Source organism: Cariama cristata, unplaced genomic scaffold (genome assembly GCF_000690535.1).
Source record: "Cariama cristata isolate BGI_N322 unplaced genomic scaffold, ASM69053v1 scaffold42468, whole genome shotgun sequence".
NCBI lineage: Eukaryota > Metazoa > Chordata > Aves > Cariamiformes > Cariamidae > Cariama > Cariama cristata.
Window position 1 is genome coordinate 1 of NW_009633602.1, and position 22,334 is coordinate 22,334.

The 22,334-nt window shown below is 42.2% G+C and overlaps 1 protein-coding gene across 1 annotated transcript; it reads left to right on the forward strand.

Annotated features, from left to right (window-relative positions):
- Nucleotides 1-1,010: 1,010 nt before the first annotated feature.
- Nucleotides 1,011-13,567, forward strand: LOC104156425 (guanylate cyclase soluble subunit beta-2-like; the record flags this gene model as incomplete). The annotated part of the gene is made up of 9 exons (XM_009706818.1): nucleotides 1,011-1,114; nucleotides 2,658-2,874; nucleotides 7,038-7,358; nucleotides 8,125-8,273; nucleotides 10,524-10,670; nucleotides 10,957-11,111; nucleotides 12,218-12,432; nucleotides 12,521-12,643; nucleotides 13,416-13,567. Coding segments are annotated over 9 exons (1,583 nt in total), but the record flags the coding sequence as incomplete, so codon positions are not given.
- Between the last annotated feature and the right edge of the window lie 8,767 nt (nucleotides 13,568-22,334).

Here is a 22,334-nt window from a genome sequence, read left to right on the forward strand (position 1 = left end):
CTCATGTTCAGCCGGCTGTCAACCAGCAATTAATATATATTCAAAATAAAATTTTAGAGTAGCTTTGTTACTTAAAAAAAAAATACATAATTTAACAATAAATGCAAAAGTGATCAGGAGCCAGACTTTGAAAAGTGAAAAACCCACATTGACTTCCCCTGAAGCAGTAAGAGGTCTAAAAGTTGGGTCCTGAATTTGCAATCTTTTTCACCAGACTCCTAAGTGACTTAAGCATTTGTTATCAAGCAGAATCTAATAGAGTGACTGTCATAGCCACCTTCCGGGGGAAAGAGATCACTTGAAATAATCGTCCTTTTGATTATTGTGGGTTACTGGAGAATCCAAGTTTATACTTTGAAGATCAAAGCCTTTGGGAGCTTCAGTCAGATGAGCCCTTTTGACTGTTTTACCCATTTTACAAATTTTACAAAAATATCCATTCACTGGCAAGCACAACCTGCTCTGTAGATTTGTGATCATTTTGCAAAAAAAGCCAAGGCAAGTAGAATAGAAACCAAACAGTAATTTGGTCTTCGTGCTACAGACTAGAGTTCTTTGTATAGGAGACTGAAACCCAGATCATGCTGGGCTTTTTCTCCGTAAGTGTTCCTTAGTAACTAGCAAAGTATATTAAATCCACTTCTGTGTGCATTTTTGTGGGATATAGCTGTGTTATATTGCTGTGACATCCGCAAATTCATAGAGAAGCAACATCTACAGTTGTTCACGTTTTCTTATTGTTTCCACATAATTTCACATGTCTAATGCTCTGTGCTTTTTGTGTGGTTAAGTTTAAACTCTCAGCCAACTCAAATTAGTTGCTAATCAACTGTGTATTAAACTGCAGAGCATTTAGCTGAGAAGTATGCACATTTGTGGACCCACACACTGTTTACTTTGTCTTCAGTCGTTATGATATAGGGCCCTGTCTCACCGAGTTCTAAAAAGTAATGCTGAGTGCTTTTATGAGGTGCAACCTGATTAAAAACTACACATTTATCTTCCTGCAGGTAAGCTTCTGAGAGGATTTGATCCCGTTTATCCCAAGAGCCTCTGGATTGACACAAAAACATTTTGCAATGGACTTCCTTTTCATATGGTTTTTGACAAAGAGGTAGGACAAGCGTGTGGTAGGGGCCTTTAGTTTGCGTAAACCATATAGTAATTTTCTTATGTTTTGACTGTCCTAGAGTTCACTGCTGTGTGTGCTGCGTATACAGTGCACACTCATTTGTAGGATTTGCAGAAGTGCTCTGTACAGAGACATGCAATAAAAGTCACTCATAATAACTGCATCTGGATTGTTTCAGAGAGGAATCTCCTTTGAATTTATGGCGATTACCATGTCTGAAGCAGGTGCAGATATGCCAACAAGGTTTATTGCAGCAGTCAATCCATTACCAAACACTGAACAGAATTTTCTGAGGTTTCTGGCTACCTTCCTGTCCCTGGATGTGCCAGAGACATGACCCATCCTTTAAACAGGCTTTGTACTTATAACTAGTCACCCTCTCCTCCTAGTTACTAATCTATCCAAAGGCTTTTGTAAGGCTTTGCTGGCAACTGAGGTTCTACATGCTTCCTGAGTCTACACCTACATGCTTCTGGTGGGAAAACCCAGCTTCCTACAAAATCGGGCAGCATGCAACCCCATCTAGTAAGAACTGGACCCAAAAATCTCTTTATCTTCCAGAGGAGGATTGAGTCTCCTCTCCTGGGGACACATACTCTGCAGCAATGGAATTGTCCTTCCCTTGGCAGGGACTGCCCCGTGGCTGGTTTCCAACTAGCCTGGGTTCCCACCAAGCTACAGTTCCTCTTGCTCCCAATTCTGTGCAGACAGTATTGGCTTAAGACAGGAGCAAAGAAGCTGAGAATAGGTCAGCAGAAGAAAGCTGAAAACGGCCACTGAGGGAACATGCTTTGGCATCATGCTGATAGAGATTCCAGAGCACATAGTCTGCTTCGTGCCACTGCCCACATTAGCCAAAGTTCAGAGTTTTAAACCTTTCAGGACATCCAGTCTGCATAATTTGATAAAATTACTAGTGTGGAAAAGGGGCACGTCCTGCACTCATTATTGGGAGCTAGGTCAGAGCTTCAACAACTCTGGTGACAAGCAGTGAAGGCAGGGTGCACATTTCTGCAGGAGTTAAGAGCTCATGTATAGTCAGCAGGCTAAAAGAGAATGACTAAACCTTTACACAGCAACGGTTAAGAGAAGGCAACCCATGGCATCCATTAGAAAATTAATATTTGCCGAGACATTTTATGCCACGGTTATTTTCTTTTCGGAATGCAGGACACGCTCTGGTATCTCTAATTTTCTCTTGCAGCTACCTGTAAGGCTATTTGTTAAGCATACACAAATGCAAGCAAGGATAATAGCAGATAGTTTTGTTTTGTTTTGCTTTTAACAATTGATAGGGAAGAGCATTTGGATAATAACTTTCTGTTCCGGGGGCTTTGTCTTGCTATGAAGGACACTTACTCAGAGCTCTGCAGTAATACACTGATAAGATAGAAACTTTGCTCAGAAATAAGCCATGTAGTATAGCAAGGCAAAGTGTGTGCACATGTACAGTGATCAGCTGTAGCTTGGCCCAAACCCAAACAGGATGTGAATTATAACACATTGTCCCTATTTTCTTTTTAAGCTCAGAGTGAAGCAAGCTGGGGTGAGCATTCAAAAGATTGTACCTGGCCTTCAGACCATGGGCATCTGCTTGGATCACTATTTCAGTATTGTTCACCCAGAAGTACCCTTCACCATCTCTAGCATTCAGAAATTCATCAACAGCCAATTTGTTTTCCAGACTAGAAGAGAGATGATGCCAGAGTCATGGAAACAACGGCCAATGCTAGAGCTGAGAGGTACTTCACTGTTTTCAATAGCATGTGTTCATATTAAATCACAAATTGTGCTGGAGTTGAGCTAATGCCTTTCTGTAGACTCCTGGCTTCACCTAAGTCCTGTAAATGGCCTTGCCTTTGTGCAGTGAGGAGAGAATTAGATGGTTCTGTTTAGAGAAATATTACTTTAAGATGCTTGTAGACAAATTCTGCTATTACCTCACCAGATTTCGAAGGCTTTCAGTCAGAAATAACAACTGCGCTGCCATTTGGAAGGCTTTGAAAGGCAGTGTTTTTCTAATGCTGCAAAACCCGCATCTTTGCAGGTTTCCTGAGTAACAGGGGCAAGGCCAAGGGAGGATGAGATTGTTTTCTGAACCACTTCTAGTCTCAGTTATTCACAGAGTCTCAGAATTGACTCAACTCCATTTGAGTTTGGAAGGGACCTCTGGAGATTGTCTCGTTCATCCCTGCACAAAGCAGCATCAACTAGAGCAGGTTACTCAGGACCATGTATAGTTGGGTTTTGAATATGTTCAAGGATGGAGACACCGCAACCTCACTGGGCAACCTATTCCAGTGTTTAATCACCCTGACACAAAATTTTTTTTTTTTTAATGTTTAAATGGAGTTCCTACATTTCAATTAGTGTCCATTGTTTCTTGTCCATTCATTGGATACCACTGAGAAAAGTATTTTTTACTCCCTCCTATAAGGTATTCATACATATCGATAAGCTCCCCCTGAGACTTGTCTTCTCTAGGCTGAACAATCCCAAGTCTCTTAACTTCTCCCTATATGACAGATGCTTCAAGTCTTTCCAGGTCCTCTATCCTTTACTTCTTGGAAATAAAAGCGACATTTACCTTCTTCCAGTCCTCAGGAACCTCCCCCAGTCACCATGACTTTCCAAACTAATTGAGGGTGGCCTCACAGCGACACTGGCCAGCTCCCTCAGCACTCCTGGATGCATCGCATCAGGTCTCATGGACTTCTGTATATCCAATTTGTTTAAATGTTTACTAACCTGAACCTCCTGTGCTGATGGTAGGTCTTCATCGCTCCAGATTTTCCCACTGGTCTCAGGGCCCCGAGATTCCTGAAGGGTGATTCTTATCAGCAAAGACTGAAGCAAAGAAGGCATTGAGTACCTTGGACTTTTCCATATCCTTTCTCAGCAGATCTCTAGCCCCATTCAGCAGCAGGCCCACATTTTCACTACTCTTCCTTTTGCTGCCCATATACCTGTAGAAGCTCTTCTTGTTCCTCAACAGATGCAACTCTGGGTGAGTTCTGGCTTTTTCAATCCTGTCTCTCCCTCTAGGGTGACCTGACCCAGCTTTCACTGCTTGTATACTTTTTTATGTTTGAGTTTAGTCAGGAGCTCCTTGATCATCCAAGCAGGTCCCTGCCATGTTTGCTTGAATTACTGCACATGGGGGTAGACCATTCCTGAACTTGGAAGAGGAGATACTTGGAAATCAAACAGCTCTTCTGGACCCTTCTTCTTTCCAAGACTGTATCCCATGGGATTCTTCCAAGCTGATCCCTGAATGGGACAAAGTCCAGTCTCGCTATCTTGCTTTTTTTGCTTGTTCATGCCTCTCAGGTTCCTGCACTCCACCGTTGCACAGTCATTGCAGCCAAGGCTGCGCCCAGCTTTCAGATCCATAGTTCTTCACTGTTTGTAAGTATTGGGTCTAGAAGGACACCTTCCCTCGTCGGTCACTTCTGTCAAGAAGCTCACCTGTGTCAGTGCCTCAATGCATTCCAGAAACCTCCTGAATTGCTTGTACTCTGCTGCATTATCTGTCTGGCAGATATTAAAGTAGCTGAAGTCCACCATGAGGCTTCTTCCACTTGTCTTAAGAAGGTCTCATCTCCTTTTTTCTTCCTGAGCAGGGCATCTCTAGCAGACACCTATCACAACGTCACCCACATTGGTCTGCCCTCTAATCTTTATCTAGAAGCTCTCAGCTGGCTCATCATCCAATCCCAGGCAGAGCTCCATGCATTTCCCTTGCTGTCTCATGTCAAAGGCAGCTCTCCTTCCTTGCCTGCCTGTCCATTCTACAGAGTCTGTGTGTGTGAACTACCCTCCCAAACCTCTATGAACGCAGTGAACATGGTAGCCCTGAAACTGCACACTGACCTCTAGTTTCTCCTGTTTTTTCTCAGAGAGGTGCCCAGTCATGCCCATTTCCCAGAAAAGGTACGAGAGTTCCCTCCATAATGCTGCCCTGTGTGCATTTCTTTGCAGAGGTTAGAGCCAAACATATAATGTAAGCCATCACTCTGGGGTGATCCCTGCAACATGGTTGTATTGTCACTCTTGGTTTTGGTTGGGACTCAATGCCAGTTGCCCTGTGAATCCCCCCAGCCCTCAGCTATGGCCTTCTGCTTCACTGGGGACCTGTGGAAGGGACACAATGCCAGCCCTCACAGCCAGCTGCTGCTCGTGGAGCCACAGGGCTCAGCACGGAGACGCACTCAGCTGTGTAAAAAGTAACGGCCCAGGTCTCACCTCCCCATAGCTCCACACATCAGCCTGTCCACCTGACACAGAGTCGCTTTGCACTGCTAACAATTTTCTTTGCCAAATAAATTACTACATTGTACGTGGAACAACGTTTTAAACCCAGCCACCCAGCAGAGGCAATGCCAGTTCACAGATCTTGGATTGCATCTTTGGCACATCCAGACAATAACGAAACACGGGGTGAGCGTTCCTGCAATAACATACTGCAAGCGTCGTTCCTGCCAGTGCCTGCTCCCTGTCTGCCGGGTGGGAAGGGGCAGGGGATGAGGGAAGTGCTTAGAGACAAAGTCCTGATAACATTGCTACAGCTGGAGGAAAGAAATGGCTTCCCTTGTGCCTCCGTGCATTTTGATTCCTAAAATGTGAATACATGATTCATTCTTAATTTATGCCTTCGAGGAGAGTTATTTGCTACTGGCTGGGTTTCAAATGTGGATAAAAATAGATTAGTTAGCTGTGCTTTTATTTTTTGTAGTTGCATTTTCAGATTCTGATTTCTGTATTCACCCCCTCCCACCCCCCGCAATGTTACATAAGAGTTTACCAGCTAAAATTATTTAAGCAAAATAGATATTTTATTTGCTTTATTTTTACTGAGAGGAATGAGTATGGAATGATTGTCTGCTTTGTGTAATTAACTATAATGACATTTGGTTTAAGTGTTCTGTGACCTCAGTTTTCCTTCTCTGAACTATATAATATGACCTCATTTTCCCTTCGCTCCTTTCACCTTCACATAATGAGTATTAAATCTGGTATTCCTGAGATTCAGAAAAATTTAAGATTTTAGGGAGACCTTGAGAAAAGCGATATGAAAACAGGGAACTTTAACTAGTCACAGGCACAATTTTACTTCCTCTTACGCTGTCTGGGTTAATTCACATAGCATCTCTGATGTTCCAGTCCTGTTAGTTTTCAAGCTGTTCATCCAGTTGCCCTGGGGATAGGGTGAGGGAGAAAGAAAGAAATAGGAATTCCTAGATTGCTATTCAGAAACCAAGGATGCTTAGGAAGCAAATAAAGAATAATAATAATAAAAAATATAAAAAAATAAACCCCATAACCAAATCTCAACAAAGAATACAAAAATTCAGTCCCCCACAAAAAAATCCCTTCTACCTGTCAGGCATTTTTGTACCTGTTATTTAGATGATCACAGTGACTGAAACCTCCAGCTTCCAGGAAGGAAGGCTCCATTGACTTTACTGGGGCCATGTATTAACCACTGTGAAATTAAACTTTAAGTTTCACTTAACCATGGTGATCTCAGTTCCCCTGTGCATGATGCCGACCGACTGGCTTCAGGAACAGCTGAAGAACTAGTAGCAGAGGAGAGGAGAGATGTTGTGAGCACTGGGGTTCCTCGTGAAGAGGAGTGACCTGAAGCATGGTTGGGCTCTGCCAAGCAGTTGCAATGAGTGAGTGACGGCTTTCTGGGTCCTGAAATTTTTGTATTCCTCTAGTGTACCTCCTCCAAACAAGTCCACCTCTAATTCCAGTAAACAGAGTAATTCCTGCGATGACCCAGACCTTACAAAAAGCCACTGTCCTTAGAACTCATCCCTTAAAATTAACATCAGTAATACTGAGCATCATGTGAAAGTCCAAGCTGCTGAAAACTCTTACCGACGCTTGTTTCAAACAGGCCAGATGATCTGGATGGAGTCCCTGCAGTGCATGCTCTATCTCTGCTCACCTTTGCTTCGCACTTTGCATGAACTGGAGGAGCGACAAATGCATATTGCAGACATTGCACCTCATGACGTGACCAGGGATTTGATTCTTCTCAATCAGCAGCGACTGGCAGAGATGGAGCTCTCTAACCAGCTGGAGAGGAAGAAGGAAGAACTGCGGATATTGTCAAAGCACCTGGAGGAAGAGAAGAAAAAGACTGAAGCTCTGCTCTATGCCATGCTTCCTCAGCATGTGGCCAACCAGCTGAAAGAGGGGAAGCAAGTTGAGGCAGGTGAATGAAAAGGGTGCATTTGTGATGCATGATTTGTGCACCAGGTGGTGGTGACAGAGAGGCTGGGGTGCTGGCACAGCCCCATTGCCACTATCATGGAGTACATTCTCTACTTGGTGGCATTCATGGGTAGGAGGAGGACCACAGACCCTTAATCTCACTGATAATAAAGATTAGACTATTCTTTCAAACAAAGCTTTGGAAGCTATTTGCCAACGTTGTGCCTTAGGAGGTGAAAGGTGGTAGCAGCTGCCCATTCAGGGAACACAAGTCAGTGTTTCAACAGTAAACTGAGATTTTGGGTTTAACATGGGTATGCAGGGACATGACGACTCAAAAGTGAAAGAAATAAAGAAATTGGTCTTTTGTTGAAAATTCTCTCGGTCTCTCTATGCTATCTATAAGCCTAGAATCATCATGATTCCCATTGTTATTAAGGATAACAAGTAAGAATATGCTTAAATTCCCTTTAGTAAGCACATATATGAATTTAGGGGTAAAGAGCTAAGTATATCCTGAATATGGGTAGACAAAGGGATGTATTCAGATATCTGGATTGTTTGAGATGTGTGATGATTCTTGTATTTGATATACTGTTATATAAACATCTCTCTTTTATATCAGCACCCGTTATATGAGTATTACGACTGATAGGTCATATGTCCTAAAAGAATGACAAGAAAGTAATCTTTGCAAATAGGTCTCAAACAGATGTCGTGATTGTCCAGCCATTACAAGTACTTACTGCTGGTCTTTCTGCTCACAGGAGAGTTCAAGGAGTGCACTATATTGTTCAGTGATGTTGTGACTTTTACCAACATTTGTGCCCAATGTGAACCTATTCAGATAGTTCTCATGTTAAATTCAATGTACCTGCGATTTGACAGACTGACCACGGTGCACGATGTGTACAAGGTATGTACTGATTGCTAAAAGCTGCAGAAACAGTCTGGAAAAAGATTCTGTTGCTGTTGTTGTTTTGTTTTTAAATGCACCTAAAATCCTCTTCCCACCAGCATGATTTTTGATAAACCATAAAATATTGCAATATTTGTAGTGGCCACACAGAGAAACTAAAAAACAGGCAGAGGTGTAATTAAATATGTTTAAAATTTTCAGACAGGAATGCAACATCTATCATGGGCTAGAGTCTCTTTCCACAATGCTAACACCAGAATGGCTGTTCTTTCATACATCTCTCTCTTCTCTCAAATGTCTACCCAACATGACAGGATATCCTAGTTTATGACCAATTTGAATAATTTTTCTAGTTCTTTTATTCCAACCTGTTGTAACTAGGTCAGTATGTCATTAAGTGTCTCCTTTGGTGGGAAGTAACATTATAAACAATACCCAGATAATACCTAGACTCTGTTGTGCTTCACGGAGATCTTCGGCAATGGTATAGATCTCCTGCTGACCCCAAAGAGCATTGATTAGATCTAGACTGTAATGTACGTGTTGTCTCCAAACTGTGCTGAAAGGATCAGAGGTCTGGTTGACATATAACAATAGCGTCATTAACATCTCCAGAGCTACCCAGATTTGACGAACTGAAGAGCAAGTCCTAAGTTTCTGTCTCTCCTCAGCACATTCAATATTTAGGAACGTAGAAACAGTAAAGGGTGAAATCCAAATCTCATTCATTCCTTGCTCAGGCAGGGCATGCAGTTCATCCCGCAATAAATTGTACTGGGAACTCAGAAGCATTTCTGCCTTGGCAAGGAAACTGTATTCAATAATTGAAGCATCCAGGATATGGCCCACAGATTTTTAGGATAAATTAGCATCATATGCTGTCTAAATCATCCATCATGAGTAAATTATCTGTCACTGTAATAATCTCCTTTTGATGCCTGTATATAACTCTCATTAATATTGAAGGAGGTTACTAGGGTACAGAGAAGGAAGATGAAATTACTATTTCAGGGAATTGAGAAAGAAATGAAATATTTAAATTGATCAAAGAAACTTGGGCCAAGCTTATAAACATCTGAAGTTATAAATAAATTTTGTTAAATTAAACCTCCTACCATGGCTGAAAAATAATCAGGGTATGTATTTGCATTAGTAGCTTTTTACAGTTGTTTTTAATTTGTTACAGAAAATCACTAGCATTACTATGGGGTTGGGGATCTGATAAAGGCATGTACTGGAACACATTTTTCAAGACTAATGTGGTGAACAGTTTCAAATCATGATGTTAATGAACAAACCCAAAGATGAAATTATGTTCCCACTCTCCTATTGGTGTTAATTTTTAAGAAATCCAATTGATCTGATTTAAACTGATCTCTTATTTGTTGATGGGAAATGTAACAATGAAGTCTCATAAGAGAAGTTTAGAAAATTTCCTTACCTTGTAACAGTCTTTCACAGCGAATTTTAAACATTTGAGAATTCTCTGGATAGAAAGGCCTATTCTATTCCATTCAAAATCTCTAGTACAAGGACAAACCTCAAAGTCTTCCTCAGGTGCCTTATTATGCACTTCAAGGAGACAGGATGCCTGATGGAGGACAAACCCTTCAGCATTTGTCTCACAGGCTGCAGCATGTTGTGGGAAAACAGCTGGTTGTAAGGGAGGATGCTCCTGAACTGCTTAGTTCACACTTTGCATTCTCTGACATCCTGGAGACTGGAGGTTTCTTAATTTCATGTGAACCCCTTAATAATAAACACCAGTGAATAGACTCCCTTGCTTTATTGTGACTTTTTAAAGAAGAAATTTCTTTTAAAAAAGAAATACCCTTTTAATACCAATTGTGAATTAGAGCTAATTAATAGCATTCAGCTATCAGATAAGCTCCTGTCTCAGGAGCCTGTGCCTGGCGATAGCTCTTTGCATATAGGTCTGCCCTGGGTAAGAGGAAGGCAAAAAGTCTGACAATTTCACAGCATCCCTCACTCCTTAGGGTCTCTCACGCTGATATCTAAAATGGGTCAAGTAAGCAGGGACAGAAAGCATTGAAATTTTTAGTGTGGAGTCAAGGGGAGGATCCCCATCTCAAGGAAACTCACACGTGCTAGAGCTTTTTAGTGATTGGAAATGTCTTTTAGAAGAAAGGAGGAGTTGATGCAGGTAAGAAGAACCCCGAACAGCAAAGCACAAACCTGAGCAAGATATATATGGCATGCTCATATGCTTGTCCCTCTCAATTAAAGGTGGAGACAATTGGAGATGCCTATATGGTAGTAGGTGGGGTCCCTGTGCCTGTACCCACTCATGCTGAGCGAGTTGCTAACTTTGCCTTGGGGATGATAATAGCAGCTAAAGGAGTACAGAACCCAGTTTCTGGAAATCCTATCCAAGTAAGTTGTTAACGTAAAGATGCATGTGTGTCTGTCTGCTTCTTGGCTTGGGCTTCTGGTTGCTGTATTGCAGTAGGACATCAAAGAGCTGCTCCTGACTCCTCCGTGACTTTGGGCAAGGCCCACACAGGTACATTTTTCACAAAGACCCTCTCACTGTGGATATTCGATATTTTACTGGTATCTGGCATTGTGTTAGGATGAACTTTTAGGTGGCTGGATAGCATTAAGAAAGATGTTAAATAACAAGTGACATTTTTGGGGGGTGTTTTATGTCTTTCTAAAGATTAGAGTTGGGATCCATACAGGTCCTGTCTTGGCTGGAGTTGTTGGAGAAAAGATGCCTCGTTATTGCTTGTTTGGAGACACAGTGAATATAGCTTCCCGGATGGAGAGTCATGGTGTCCCGAGTAAAATTCATCTAAGCTCCAGTGCCTATCAGTGAGTAACTATGAGGGAAACTGTTAAAAGCTGTGCTAAAAAACACTGCCTTGACAGCCACAGCTTTCAGTGTAGATAGTGCTGTCTTTAGTCACTGATTTATGCAGCTTGCTTATAAAAGAAAATCACTGCTTGCAAAGAGTTTTATTTGTTCTGATTACTTCAAATGCATGTGTACATGGAGACAGAGGTTTGAGAGTCTCGATCCTAGAGAGCAAAATATGGGAAAAAAATAATTGTGATAGTTTATTTGGAAGTACCGATAGAGTGATGTAGATGCTAGAAAGATGGTCAGAAACATTTAATTTGACATCCTGCATAAAGCTCTAAAATCTCTCTGATTGAGCACAACAATTTGTGCTTACTAAGTATTAACTGCATAAACCACTATCCTATTCACGCAGTGAGTAATTTACTTTCCTAAAACTCATGTCACTAAAAATTAAATACTACATATTCAAGAATTTTATGTATGGATAAAATATGTATGCAAGAGGTGGAAGTGAAGACAAGCTACAAAGGAGGAGTACAAAACCATTGTGTGGGCACATAGGAATGATATTAGGAAAGCCAGAGCTCAACTAGCATTGAAATATATTGAAAAATGGCAAAGAGGACAGGCTGGAGAACTATAGACTGGTCAGCCTCATGTCAGTCCCAGCGGAAGTCAAGCCTTCCTGGAAGCCACTTTTGGACATGCAAAGAAGACAATTGGGAATAGCCGGTCTGGATTTACCAGCAGTAAATCATGCCTGACGAACCTCATTGCCTTCTCTGATGAAATGACTGGAGATAGTTCTGTCTAACTGATACTGGCTGCCTCAGTTCTTAATTTCTATTTACTGGTCAATAAGAACCCTCCGCCATACTGAAGTATTTGACTATATGATCCATTGCTTTTTGATCAGGCTGTATGTGTAAAGCTATAAAAGCACAGCAGGCTTGAATAAACAGTCGAAACAAACCCTCAATTGTTCATGGATTAGTACTGCTCTTCCCAGACTGTTGTGATTTGATTACTTAGATTACAATAGTGCTTCTAAAACATCAGTGTCATTTTTGCTAATCTTGAATTTTCATGTGTCATTTTGCTTCTGATATTTTAGATGCCTAAAATACAAGAATTTTGAGATGACTGAAAGAGGAGAAATAGAAGTAAAAGGCAAAGGGAAAATGCACACATACTTCCTCATTAGAAATAAAACTGCAACTGAGAATGAGATTATGGGAAGGCCAATGAAAGACTTAGATTCTGGCCATGAATCTGTTCAGTCCTTTCAGGAAGGCAGGACTGAAACGATACCAAGTTGTCATCAGCCAGGTAGAGTCAACTCAACATATCTTTCCCTCCTTGAACAAATGAACGTTAATACAACTCAATTAAGTGTCCTTTTCTGTTCTTCTTTCAGTTTCTCAGACTCAGCCAGAGAAGGACCAGACCCCAGCCATCGCGATGAAGTATATTGATGGCCCCACAGATGCACAAAACAGCCTCAAAAGAAGAAATCAAGCAAAAATTGCAGATTTAACAGGTAGTTATTTAGTTACCATCTAGCAAAGACAACAAAAGTAGGAAGTAACTGAGGCTTAATCTTGCAGCTTTCATTATATTCCTCTTCTGAATAACCATTGTTTTACTCAAGCCAGAAATTCATGCCAACATATCCATGTTGGTGAAACGAACCATTCTGCACACTGTTTAGGGCCAAACAAATTCACCTTCAGAGCAATCTCTGGTGTTAATCGTGCACTAGGGAGAAAGAAGCTGACATAGCTGTCAAACCCCAGAGTCCTTCTGGCAATGCAAACAGAACAGGTAAATGCTAGACAGCTCTTCACATGGACAGACCCAATTGTTTATGTACACACCTTTTCCTAGAAAAGCTGTCATTATCTGTAGTTATGGGTAAGCCCTTATTGACTCAAGCCTCAGAAAGAGAGACCTCACTGGCTCTGCAGCCTGGCAGTCCTCAAGCCAGTCTCCTGCAAGAGTCAGAAGGATTTATTGCCCTGCCCATGTTCTGCCACCAAAGTTCATTCTCCTTTGAAGTGGCTGATACTGAAAGAGATATAACAGATTTGATGCCAGAACAGTCTAATCTAATGCAGCAAGTCTTGTAATTCTACTACATGTTTTGTGGATATTATACAGACTGAATATGTTGTCACTGATTACTAGAAAATATTTTACTCCCTTCCCTCCCACCTGCTTAGATGTGGTAGTTAATCTAGTATATGGTGTGCTGACAAACAGAAACCTCTACGGTCATTAAAAACTCACACTGAAGGAGTGTTTCCTTTCAGGCAAAACTTATGATTCCAAAAGCGATGGGAGTCTCCATGGCAACCAGCAGGCAGATGATGGTCCTTGTCCTCTAAACCGGGGAAGAGTCAAACCTGCTACTGAAGAGCCACAGATTAGAAACGTTCGCTCTAATTTTTGCACTTTACTCTAAGTTTCTTACCTTTTACATTAAACAGAGCAATTTTATTATGATTTTGTGCATTTTGCTGTTGTGGGACTGATTTTGTGTATCAGGTACCACATGATTTTGTAAAAAAAAGAAAATAGAAAAAAAAAGACATTTCATCACAGTATTAGTGAAAAGAAAACAATGGAGAATAGTGGTGGTTTTTTTTTTTTAATCAACCTATATAATACTCCCACTAGAGACGGAAACCACCACAAGATGCTTTGAAGACATATTTTTCAGCCTCTGCCATGTCTTTGAATATCCCTATGTGAAAAATCACTTTTTGGTATCTCATGCAGCAATTGAGAAAGAGGTGACTCATCCAGCTAGAAATATTCCTACCAAAACAAGCCCTTGCCATAAAAGAAACATTCCCTGAAGTGACCATCTGTCTTGACTTCAGCACAGCTACCAACTTCCCTGTGTAAGGTTAGCTGAGCTTGATCTACATTTTAACTACGATGACAGTTTAATCTTTTAACGCTTCTTTTGTTGGGTAAAGGCATTATACAGTGGAAGTGCAGAACAGATCTAATACAACCTGTATTTTTCCATCCTGAAGAGAAAATATTGTGTACTTTATAGCACTCAATGGTAAAAAACCCACCTGCAACCTTTGAACCAGCTGTCCATGCTGTGCTTAGATGATCGTAGAAGCACATGCACGTAGTGGAGTTACGTAGCATCGAATCCACCACAACACTGAAGGACTGTTCAAGGCCTATGAACTATTTATTTGAGACATTCAAACGAGTTGCAAGTTTATTTCTCATTTTCTCACCCCAGCTAAACAAAAATAAAGTTTCAGGACTACAGAGGGAGCCTGACAGTGCTGGAATTAATGTTGTTAATGTCACTGAAAATAACAGTGTTAAAGAACAGCATCACTTACCGTCATACTTACTAATCTGAATTACTTCCACGCTGATATAGTCTTACATTATGCCTGATTAGAAGTGGCAGAGAAAAATTGAAGTTCAGCTGTCAGGGATTTAAGATGTAGGAGAAAAATACAATGGATATAAAAGTCGTGGACAACTCAGTGCATCATAAATTGTGCTTTCACTCCTATAAATGGAGCTTGGAGTAGGTGGAATGTGCTCGTACTGGGTGACTATCAGGAGATGCGCCTCACACACCAATTTATTACCTTTGGGCATGGATTTGTTGTCTAAGGATGCAAGCATGAGACCCATTTGAACTTTGAGCAAGAAGACTGTAGAAGACGGTAATGTTACTCCTCAGTTACTGTCTGGAGCATCACATTTCCACCTCTGTGTCTATGTCAAGAGTGAGGCTCTTTAAACACCAGACAGAGAGGTAAGACCGATGAAAGGCATCTCCTCCTCTCTATAGTATAACAAGATGAAATTTCACCTGGTTAGAATTTCTTTTGAAATCTCTGAGACAGTAGCTCCCTTGCCTGGGTGCTCTACAGCTCTGTCTATGAGAGCAAGTAGTGCAGATCCGTAGAGAAGGATGCATAGAGCAAAACTGTCAGTGCTGTTGTCCACACTACAGATATTTCAGAGGGCTTGTTAGTGTGGTCCCACACACCGAATACCTGCTAGCTTTTGGAGCACCTTATTATAAGCACTAGAATCCTCTGACTTAGTTCCATCCAGAAGAGATCCGTTCGTGTGCTTTGAGACCACTCTACAATGTGAAGCAAAGTATGGTAAGTGGGTTTGACCAGGAAATTCACATAGGAGGGTACTCCTGACTCTGAAATGCTGATGTAGACTCACCCTTTAACCATGGTACATCTGAGCAGCACCATTCTGGGAGACTGCAGTTTTATGAATGACAGGATCTATTTATTTATTTATCTATCTATCTATCTATCTATCTATATTTAAAAGGATTTTGCTATCTAGGTACTGCTCATTATTTTGGCAAAGGCAAGATCTACTCGAGATACTGAAGATGCATCTAACGATTATTATTGTTAAGTTGGGTATCAAGATTTTAAACATTTGACTGTGCTCTACCCTCAGACACACAACGTCTACATTTCACCTTCATCCTTAGTAATTCCTTGCCACTGGTCCAGTGCTCATGGCTTTGCACTTCTGTATTACGACCATAGCTTTAAAAAGACTTTCCTAAAGAAAGATAATACCCAATTTCTCTCTCTTACACTGATGTAAATGTGAAGTAATAGTTAAACCAGCACTATCCCACTGATTTAAGTCAAGAATCAACTCTGACAAGACTTTTTTGTCTCCAACCTAGAGACACATTTCACTACTCTTGACTAGTCATGCTGATGAAACGGAGAACATGTTATTTAACAAATGGCAGTGGTGGACTCCGTCTTTATCAGCATTCACCGTGGAGATGTAAAGCGACTTAGCCCCACGCACAAGCGTGACACAGGAGTGTACCTCTGTCAGTGGGCAGCGCTAATGCCGGAGGCAACCTCCTGCTGTCTCAACTGCTCTTGCAGCCCCATACCTGCGTGGCTGAATACCACTGACCACCTCTCCGAAGGGAAGAATTTCCAGTTGGAAATTGTCCAGCAAGCCTGGCCATCAGTGAGTAGGGTTTAGTATATATGCCAAGGTTTAATACAGATATATTCCAGAGTGATTTTTAGGTAGAAGCCCAGAGCTCCTCTGAACTTGTATGGATCCTTTTGGAAAGAAAAATCAAAAGGACCATGGCTTAATTGCTGCCTGCATCACTCTGTCCAAATTTTAACACTCACTTTGCTTATACCTGCCCTTTTTGTACTGAACAATCTATGAATGTTTACTATTGGAATGTTTTCATTGCCAGTAAGTGCTCCATAGTAAGTTACTTCATACTGTACTGTGGTAAAACTGATGTGCTCAGTGGTTTCTCTGTGGCCTCTGCTACAATCTGGTTCTCCTGGCGATGCAGAGCTAGGTCATATCTGCACAACTGCTTTAAAAAATTAATGTGCCTGTGCATCATCATGTGTTCTTAAAATCTGTGGGCATGGCTAAAGACTGCAAAAATATCATTCCGAAATAAATCTTTCCATTAATGTACTGACTGCCATTTGTCAATGACTGCTTTGATTCCTTTCCCTCTTTTCTGTTCCACCTTTTCTATTCTTTTTCCCTGTAAGTATGCAAAAGTTTAAGACCATTATACCTCTAATAAATGTCCAGTGAATTTAATTTCTTCACCATACACAAAGTTACATGTGTTTGTGTGACATCAGAATCAGCAGCGCACTACAATTGACATTGTCATATGCTTACTAATACACGGTCTTCGTGTCAGTGACCTATCTACATTGAATTGACACAAAAAAGGTGCAAAAAGAGAATTCCCACTGCTGCTTCATGGAAGCCGAGGCTTGGAAAACTTAAAAGTTGAGACATTTGAAAACTCTCTAAAGCATATGGATTCCCAAATCCCATTAAATCTGGTGTTCAAACGTGAATTGTCAAAAGCTTGGGTACCTTAGAGGTCTAGGGGACAGATTTTCAAAGGTGTTTGCTGTTACTTTGCTAAGTGAAATCAACTGGATTTAGGTACTTAACTGAACACATATGCAGCGTCTCGTTTCTGACAATGAAGCTTTCTTTAAAACATTTAAAAAGCACTTCCCTGTAAATGCCTTCTAAAATGAGCTGTTCGGTAAACTTTCCAAACTGTAACCTCATTTGCTGGAAATCATCAGTTCATTACTTCTGACATTACAATGCAACTCTGTATGGACCTAAGCTGAACATAAAAATCCACAGATAAAATACCAGTGAAATTGGAATTATTACTTCATTGGTGAGAATATAATAAAAATGTACTTGAATATGCAAAACATGGTGAACTTCAAAATGAAAAAAGGAGCACAGATTTTTATACAAGTATACAACATCATGGAAAATCCAGACGGCTTTTTTTTCCACAAGGTCTCTGTTTTCACTTTTGAAAGCTCAAGGGTTTAGGAGTAGACAATGAGATTAAAATCTTCCTTAAAGATATTAGTATAAACATCTACTATTCATGCATTCTCTGTACAACATTCAATCATCAGTGTTGCCTGTACATAAAGAAATAGCAACGTGCAGTGTTTTGGTTCCATAAATACTTGTAATCAAAATAAACATGTGGGACGCTATTTTTACTCATACGACTAGAACTAACAAGCACTCCTCATTTTTCACAAGCTGTTTGTATTTCTCTCTCACACTTATTTTGTACCTGTTCGCTGAATTTCTGCTAACGTTTTTTGATCCGAGCTGTGCTGAGAAGCCATTCCTGAAAAATTCTGATATTCACAATTCTTCCTATTTGACTTGGTGTGCAGCCTGTGGCTGGATGAACACACCAAGTCAGAAACAGATTTGTAATCACATTTTCATACTGATTAGTACTTACTCTCCCCTGCACTCCCTTAGAGGTGAATCCTAAGTGGACATAAACAGTCATTGCCAGGCTTTGCAAAAATTCAGAGTAACATTAACTGACTCTGTAATGCCTTCTTAACTTTACTGTATTGTTTAAAACTGTGAAGTTTTAAATTTTTACTTATAGAGAAAATCTCACAGACTCTTTAATAGCTCTTATTTTGCCATTTGCATCAGATACCTTTCTGGCAAACACAAGCGGTGACATGGTTTCCACTTTTGTGTCAAACGCATCAAAACCAGCTTCAACACCCTGTTTACATCAGTCCTAAGGTAAGGGATCCTTGGGACATGCTGTGCGGAAGCTACTTTGTGGAGGTACCTTTGCTATCGAGTGGCTTCATCATGGTGTATGGGCTTCCAGCCGGCTCTGTTGTGGCTTCCATTTCCATGCTAAACATCAGGCCAGTGACCCGAAACACAGGCTGGGTGATTCTCTGCAGGCATTCTGCCAAAGCGTTTTGTAGGAAAGGAACCTGACACATAGCTATCATTTAAGGCCAATTTATCTCGAGAATCAATGGGCCTTTAAAAATTCAGCAGCTCACATATCCTTTTCAGCGATGGTGGTTAACTGTTTTGTGTGCTGATTTTGTGGGCTTTTGAGGGAACCTTGTTTTTCAGCATATGATGACGTATCCATTGGTAAGAGGAAACTAACAGCCTTTACTTTACCCCTGGAGAAAAATGAGAAAGCATTATGAGGATTACAAATGAATAAAATGTGCAAAGAAAGTGAAAAACCCCACAAACCCAGCAAGCAGAAGGTAAATGCTTTCAGCACTTGCAGGCTGCGTGGAGGCAGGATTTCATGCCGTTCACATGGTCTTCCCAAGAGAGCAAGCATCGTGTTGTCTGCCTGTCTGTCTGTCTGTCTGCTGGAACCATCTGCCTTTTTCCATCGAGCCTCACGTCTCTCTATCAACGCCCGACGCACGTGCACCAAGGTATGTGTACAGAACCCTTAGGGTGCACCTGCACCCACATGGACCCAGGGGGCCCTTAGTGCCTTTATGTTTATATACACCAGTGCCCAGCTACTACAAGCGGATGCGAGAACAGTGGTTTCCAAGCAGTTAGTGTGCACGTGGTAAATTACACCGGCTGTGAAAGCAGAGGGAGGAACACGCTCCTTTATGTGTCCCAAAGCTGGTTGGTTTGGCTAGTAAATGGACTGGGTTTTGCAGAGCTTTGGTTTTTGTTCTGACTGTCCTCTGCGATTGCTGTCAGCTCACTCAGGCCCTTGAGGAGGATGAGAAAGGAAAACCATGACACTATGGCAGTATTTATTGATGGCTACTGGGGCGTCTCCTGCAGGGCAGAGGACCTCCGCGATTTCCTTGCCCCTTCTCACCTGCCAGTTAGACCAGTCCCACTGGAAGGTGAAACCATCAAGCCTGAACACCCCAATGGTGACATTTGTACCAAACAAGCCTTGCACCTTTTGTAATTTTACTGTAATAGCCCTGAAAACAGTTCTCAGCCTCTCTTATCCTGCCTAACGTATTCAAATATTTAGTCTTTTTTTTTATTTACCAAAAAAAGTAGGAATCACATGGTATAAAGAATGCTTTAGCATATTTGAATGAAAACATTACCTCCATGCAAATTAGTGATGATTTGTTAGCAGTGCTGTTATTTTATTACTTGGATGCAACTGCACTCTAGATAAATCCAAGTTGGTATTTCTGCAGAGATAATTTTAAAGCGAAACTATTCAGCATCACATGTAGGGTTGTAGCTTTAGAGCACAATGTGAAAAAACTACAATAAACAAAGAATAGGAGGACCTGACATGGCTCAGCATGCTGGGAAGCAAAAGTGTCATCACTGTAAAAAATTAAGCTTAATTAGCTTGCTGAACTCATTGCCACAAATTATCCTACTGCTTAAAAGCTTACTAAGATTGCTGTCTGTGTTAGATCTTCGTGTATATAATGGAAACATCCACCATTATGACCAGAATATATATTAAACTTTTCTTCGTATAAGAAACACGAAGCTTCAAGCTTCAGGATCTCACCCACTCACTGAGAGGGCTGGGTAAAAATCTCTCTCCAGAGCCATTTCTACCCCTAAGGCAGCCACCGCCGAGTGGGCATGAGTCACGGTGCCACACTCGCTGCTGCTTGGAGCTGACAAGGCAGCTCTAAAGATAGCGATAAAATAATTGGCACCATTCCTTTGGCCGCTGGGTCACCGGTGTTTTAACCCTGTAGGTCCCAAGGCATTAGTTGTGATGGATCTATGTTGCTATTTTGATTGCTTTGAGGGCTCTCTTTGCCCTTCTGAGAAAGCAGCAGCATTTGCCATTGCTGTTCCTGCTCCTGCGTGCTGACCCTGTGTCTCCTTACACACACGCTTTCCGCGCCAGCTGGCTCCAGGGCAAACCTCTGAGGAGCACCTATGTGCACTGAGAGTCTTAAGTTTCCCTGAACCCAGCGGAGCATATGCTGAAATCCAGAGTTATAGGGTCAGGGTGCTTTTGAAAACGATACAAGTTCCCTGCCAGGGATTAAATTTAGATGTTTAGATGCTGTAAAACATCTGACCCCCAAACGTCCCTACAAGAAAACCTGGGTGCCTATGAAAACTTGACCTCCTTGTCCCCTCCAGCCTCTTGGCAAGGAGCTGGGCTCCTGAGCGGGTTCGCAGGGGGAGCGCGGGGGGCTGTGCACCAGCCTGCTCTGGGGACGCGTCGCTGTGTGCGGGCGGTGCCGTGAGGTGCCGTGCCGGTGGGTACGTCAAGGCAGGTGGCACAACCCGCCATGGCTAGGCAGACCCCAAACGGAGGCCACTGGAGTCCTGCCCCGGGACACGCGTGGGCCAGCAGGCCTGTGGACTTCTCCCTGGTCAAATGTACACCTTTTGGGGCCGTTTGGATTGTTTTTCTTTTGAGCACAGCACTATCAGCACTAAAGCCAGCAATCTGCGTGGATTCCCAGGGTGTATACAGCAGCCCCAGGAGGTGACTGGGGCTCTCGTGTATCGCAGTCTCATTACTGGTGCTTCTACCTTTGATTGTTGCCCTGTGTTGAAAAGCTTCTTGTCAATGAGCAGAGACACTCAGGGCTTGTCCAGCAGCCATTTCACTTAATTTAGAAGCTGTCCTGAGAATATTTTTCTCAAGGCTGAAAGCATTAACTTGTAATGCTTCAATTACAGGGGAAATATGATACAGTACGTCTAAATCCAGGAGCCATATTAATCACACTTTCAAAAGCATAGTTCTGAGTTCCTTCATATCTCCATGTTTCTCATTCAAAGTTTAAAAATCCCTTCCAAGTCTAGCTTGTCAGAACAACACATCAGTCTGCAAAACTCCGTCTGGCTTTAATGGAGAGATGATTTCAAACCCTGTCCCCCTCCCCTCAGCCTCTCCTTTCTGTAGTAAATTTAAACCACTAATATTGGCAATCTTCATGCATTGCAAGGAGGAGCATGACAACTTACCCAAAAGAGGTCTCCCCTCTGCTCGATGCCCATATGCATTCGCACCAAGATTTTGCTGATAACAAACTAAAACCTAAAGCGATGTCCATATCCATTATTAGGTGAAACCGGTGACCAGCCGAGGCAGGCGATGCTGTGAAGGCAAACCGAACCTACCTGCACTTATGGACGTGCTCCTGAAACAGCTTCATTTTGCTGGAGGAGAGACAGTTGGCCGGTGTTTCTTCAAGCCCTTTCCCCTCTCCACCGGTGAGCGGTGCGGCAGGAGGGGCTGGCGGCTGGGCACTGCCCGGCGCCTCCAGGAGCCCCTTGCTCGGAGGCCGCTTGCCGGCCCGGTGAGACCTTGTGCTGGAAGGAGCAGGCGCTGGTGAAGCGGTGGAGTAGCGCCGCACCATCATGGTGGTATCTGAGTAGCAGAGACAAAAGCAGAGATAGGAGCAATAAGAATAATGAGAATTCAGATATCCTCACTGTATTTTTAATCACTTTCTTTTGGTTCAAAAAAGTTTTGTATGCGGGGAGGCCGACAGGCAGAGGAGGCCAAAGAGCCCCTTTGGATCCCACCCTTTCCCCTAGAAGGCAGCTGGAGAGGAAAAGCCACAAGGTTGGAAAGCACTTTGCACATCTTTCATGCTCGCTGAAAGACTGGTCAGCTATTCCCAAGCTGACGACATCCATAGCCACCAGCAACCCCAGTTTAAGAGGTCTTCAGGTTAGTAACCTGACCACTGGGCTCAGTGGGCCTGGCAGTAGGCGTTACTCGATTGCAGCACTCATCTAGCTTCACGTAAATCCACTAGTACCGTTCAGCCTCTCATCTTGTTCATTTTCATAGATCTATCTTTGTCAAAACTCGTGGGGACATTTCTCCACTGCCCAGACCTCTCCAGGAGACTGGTTCAGAGCTGAGG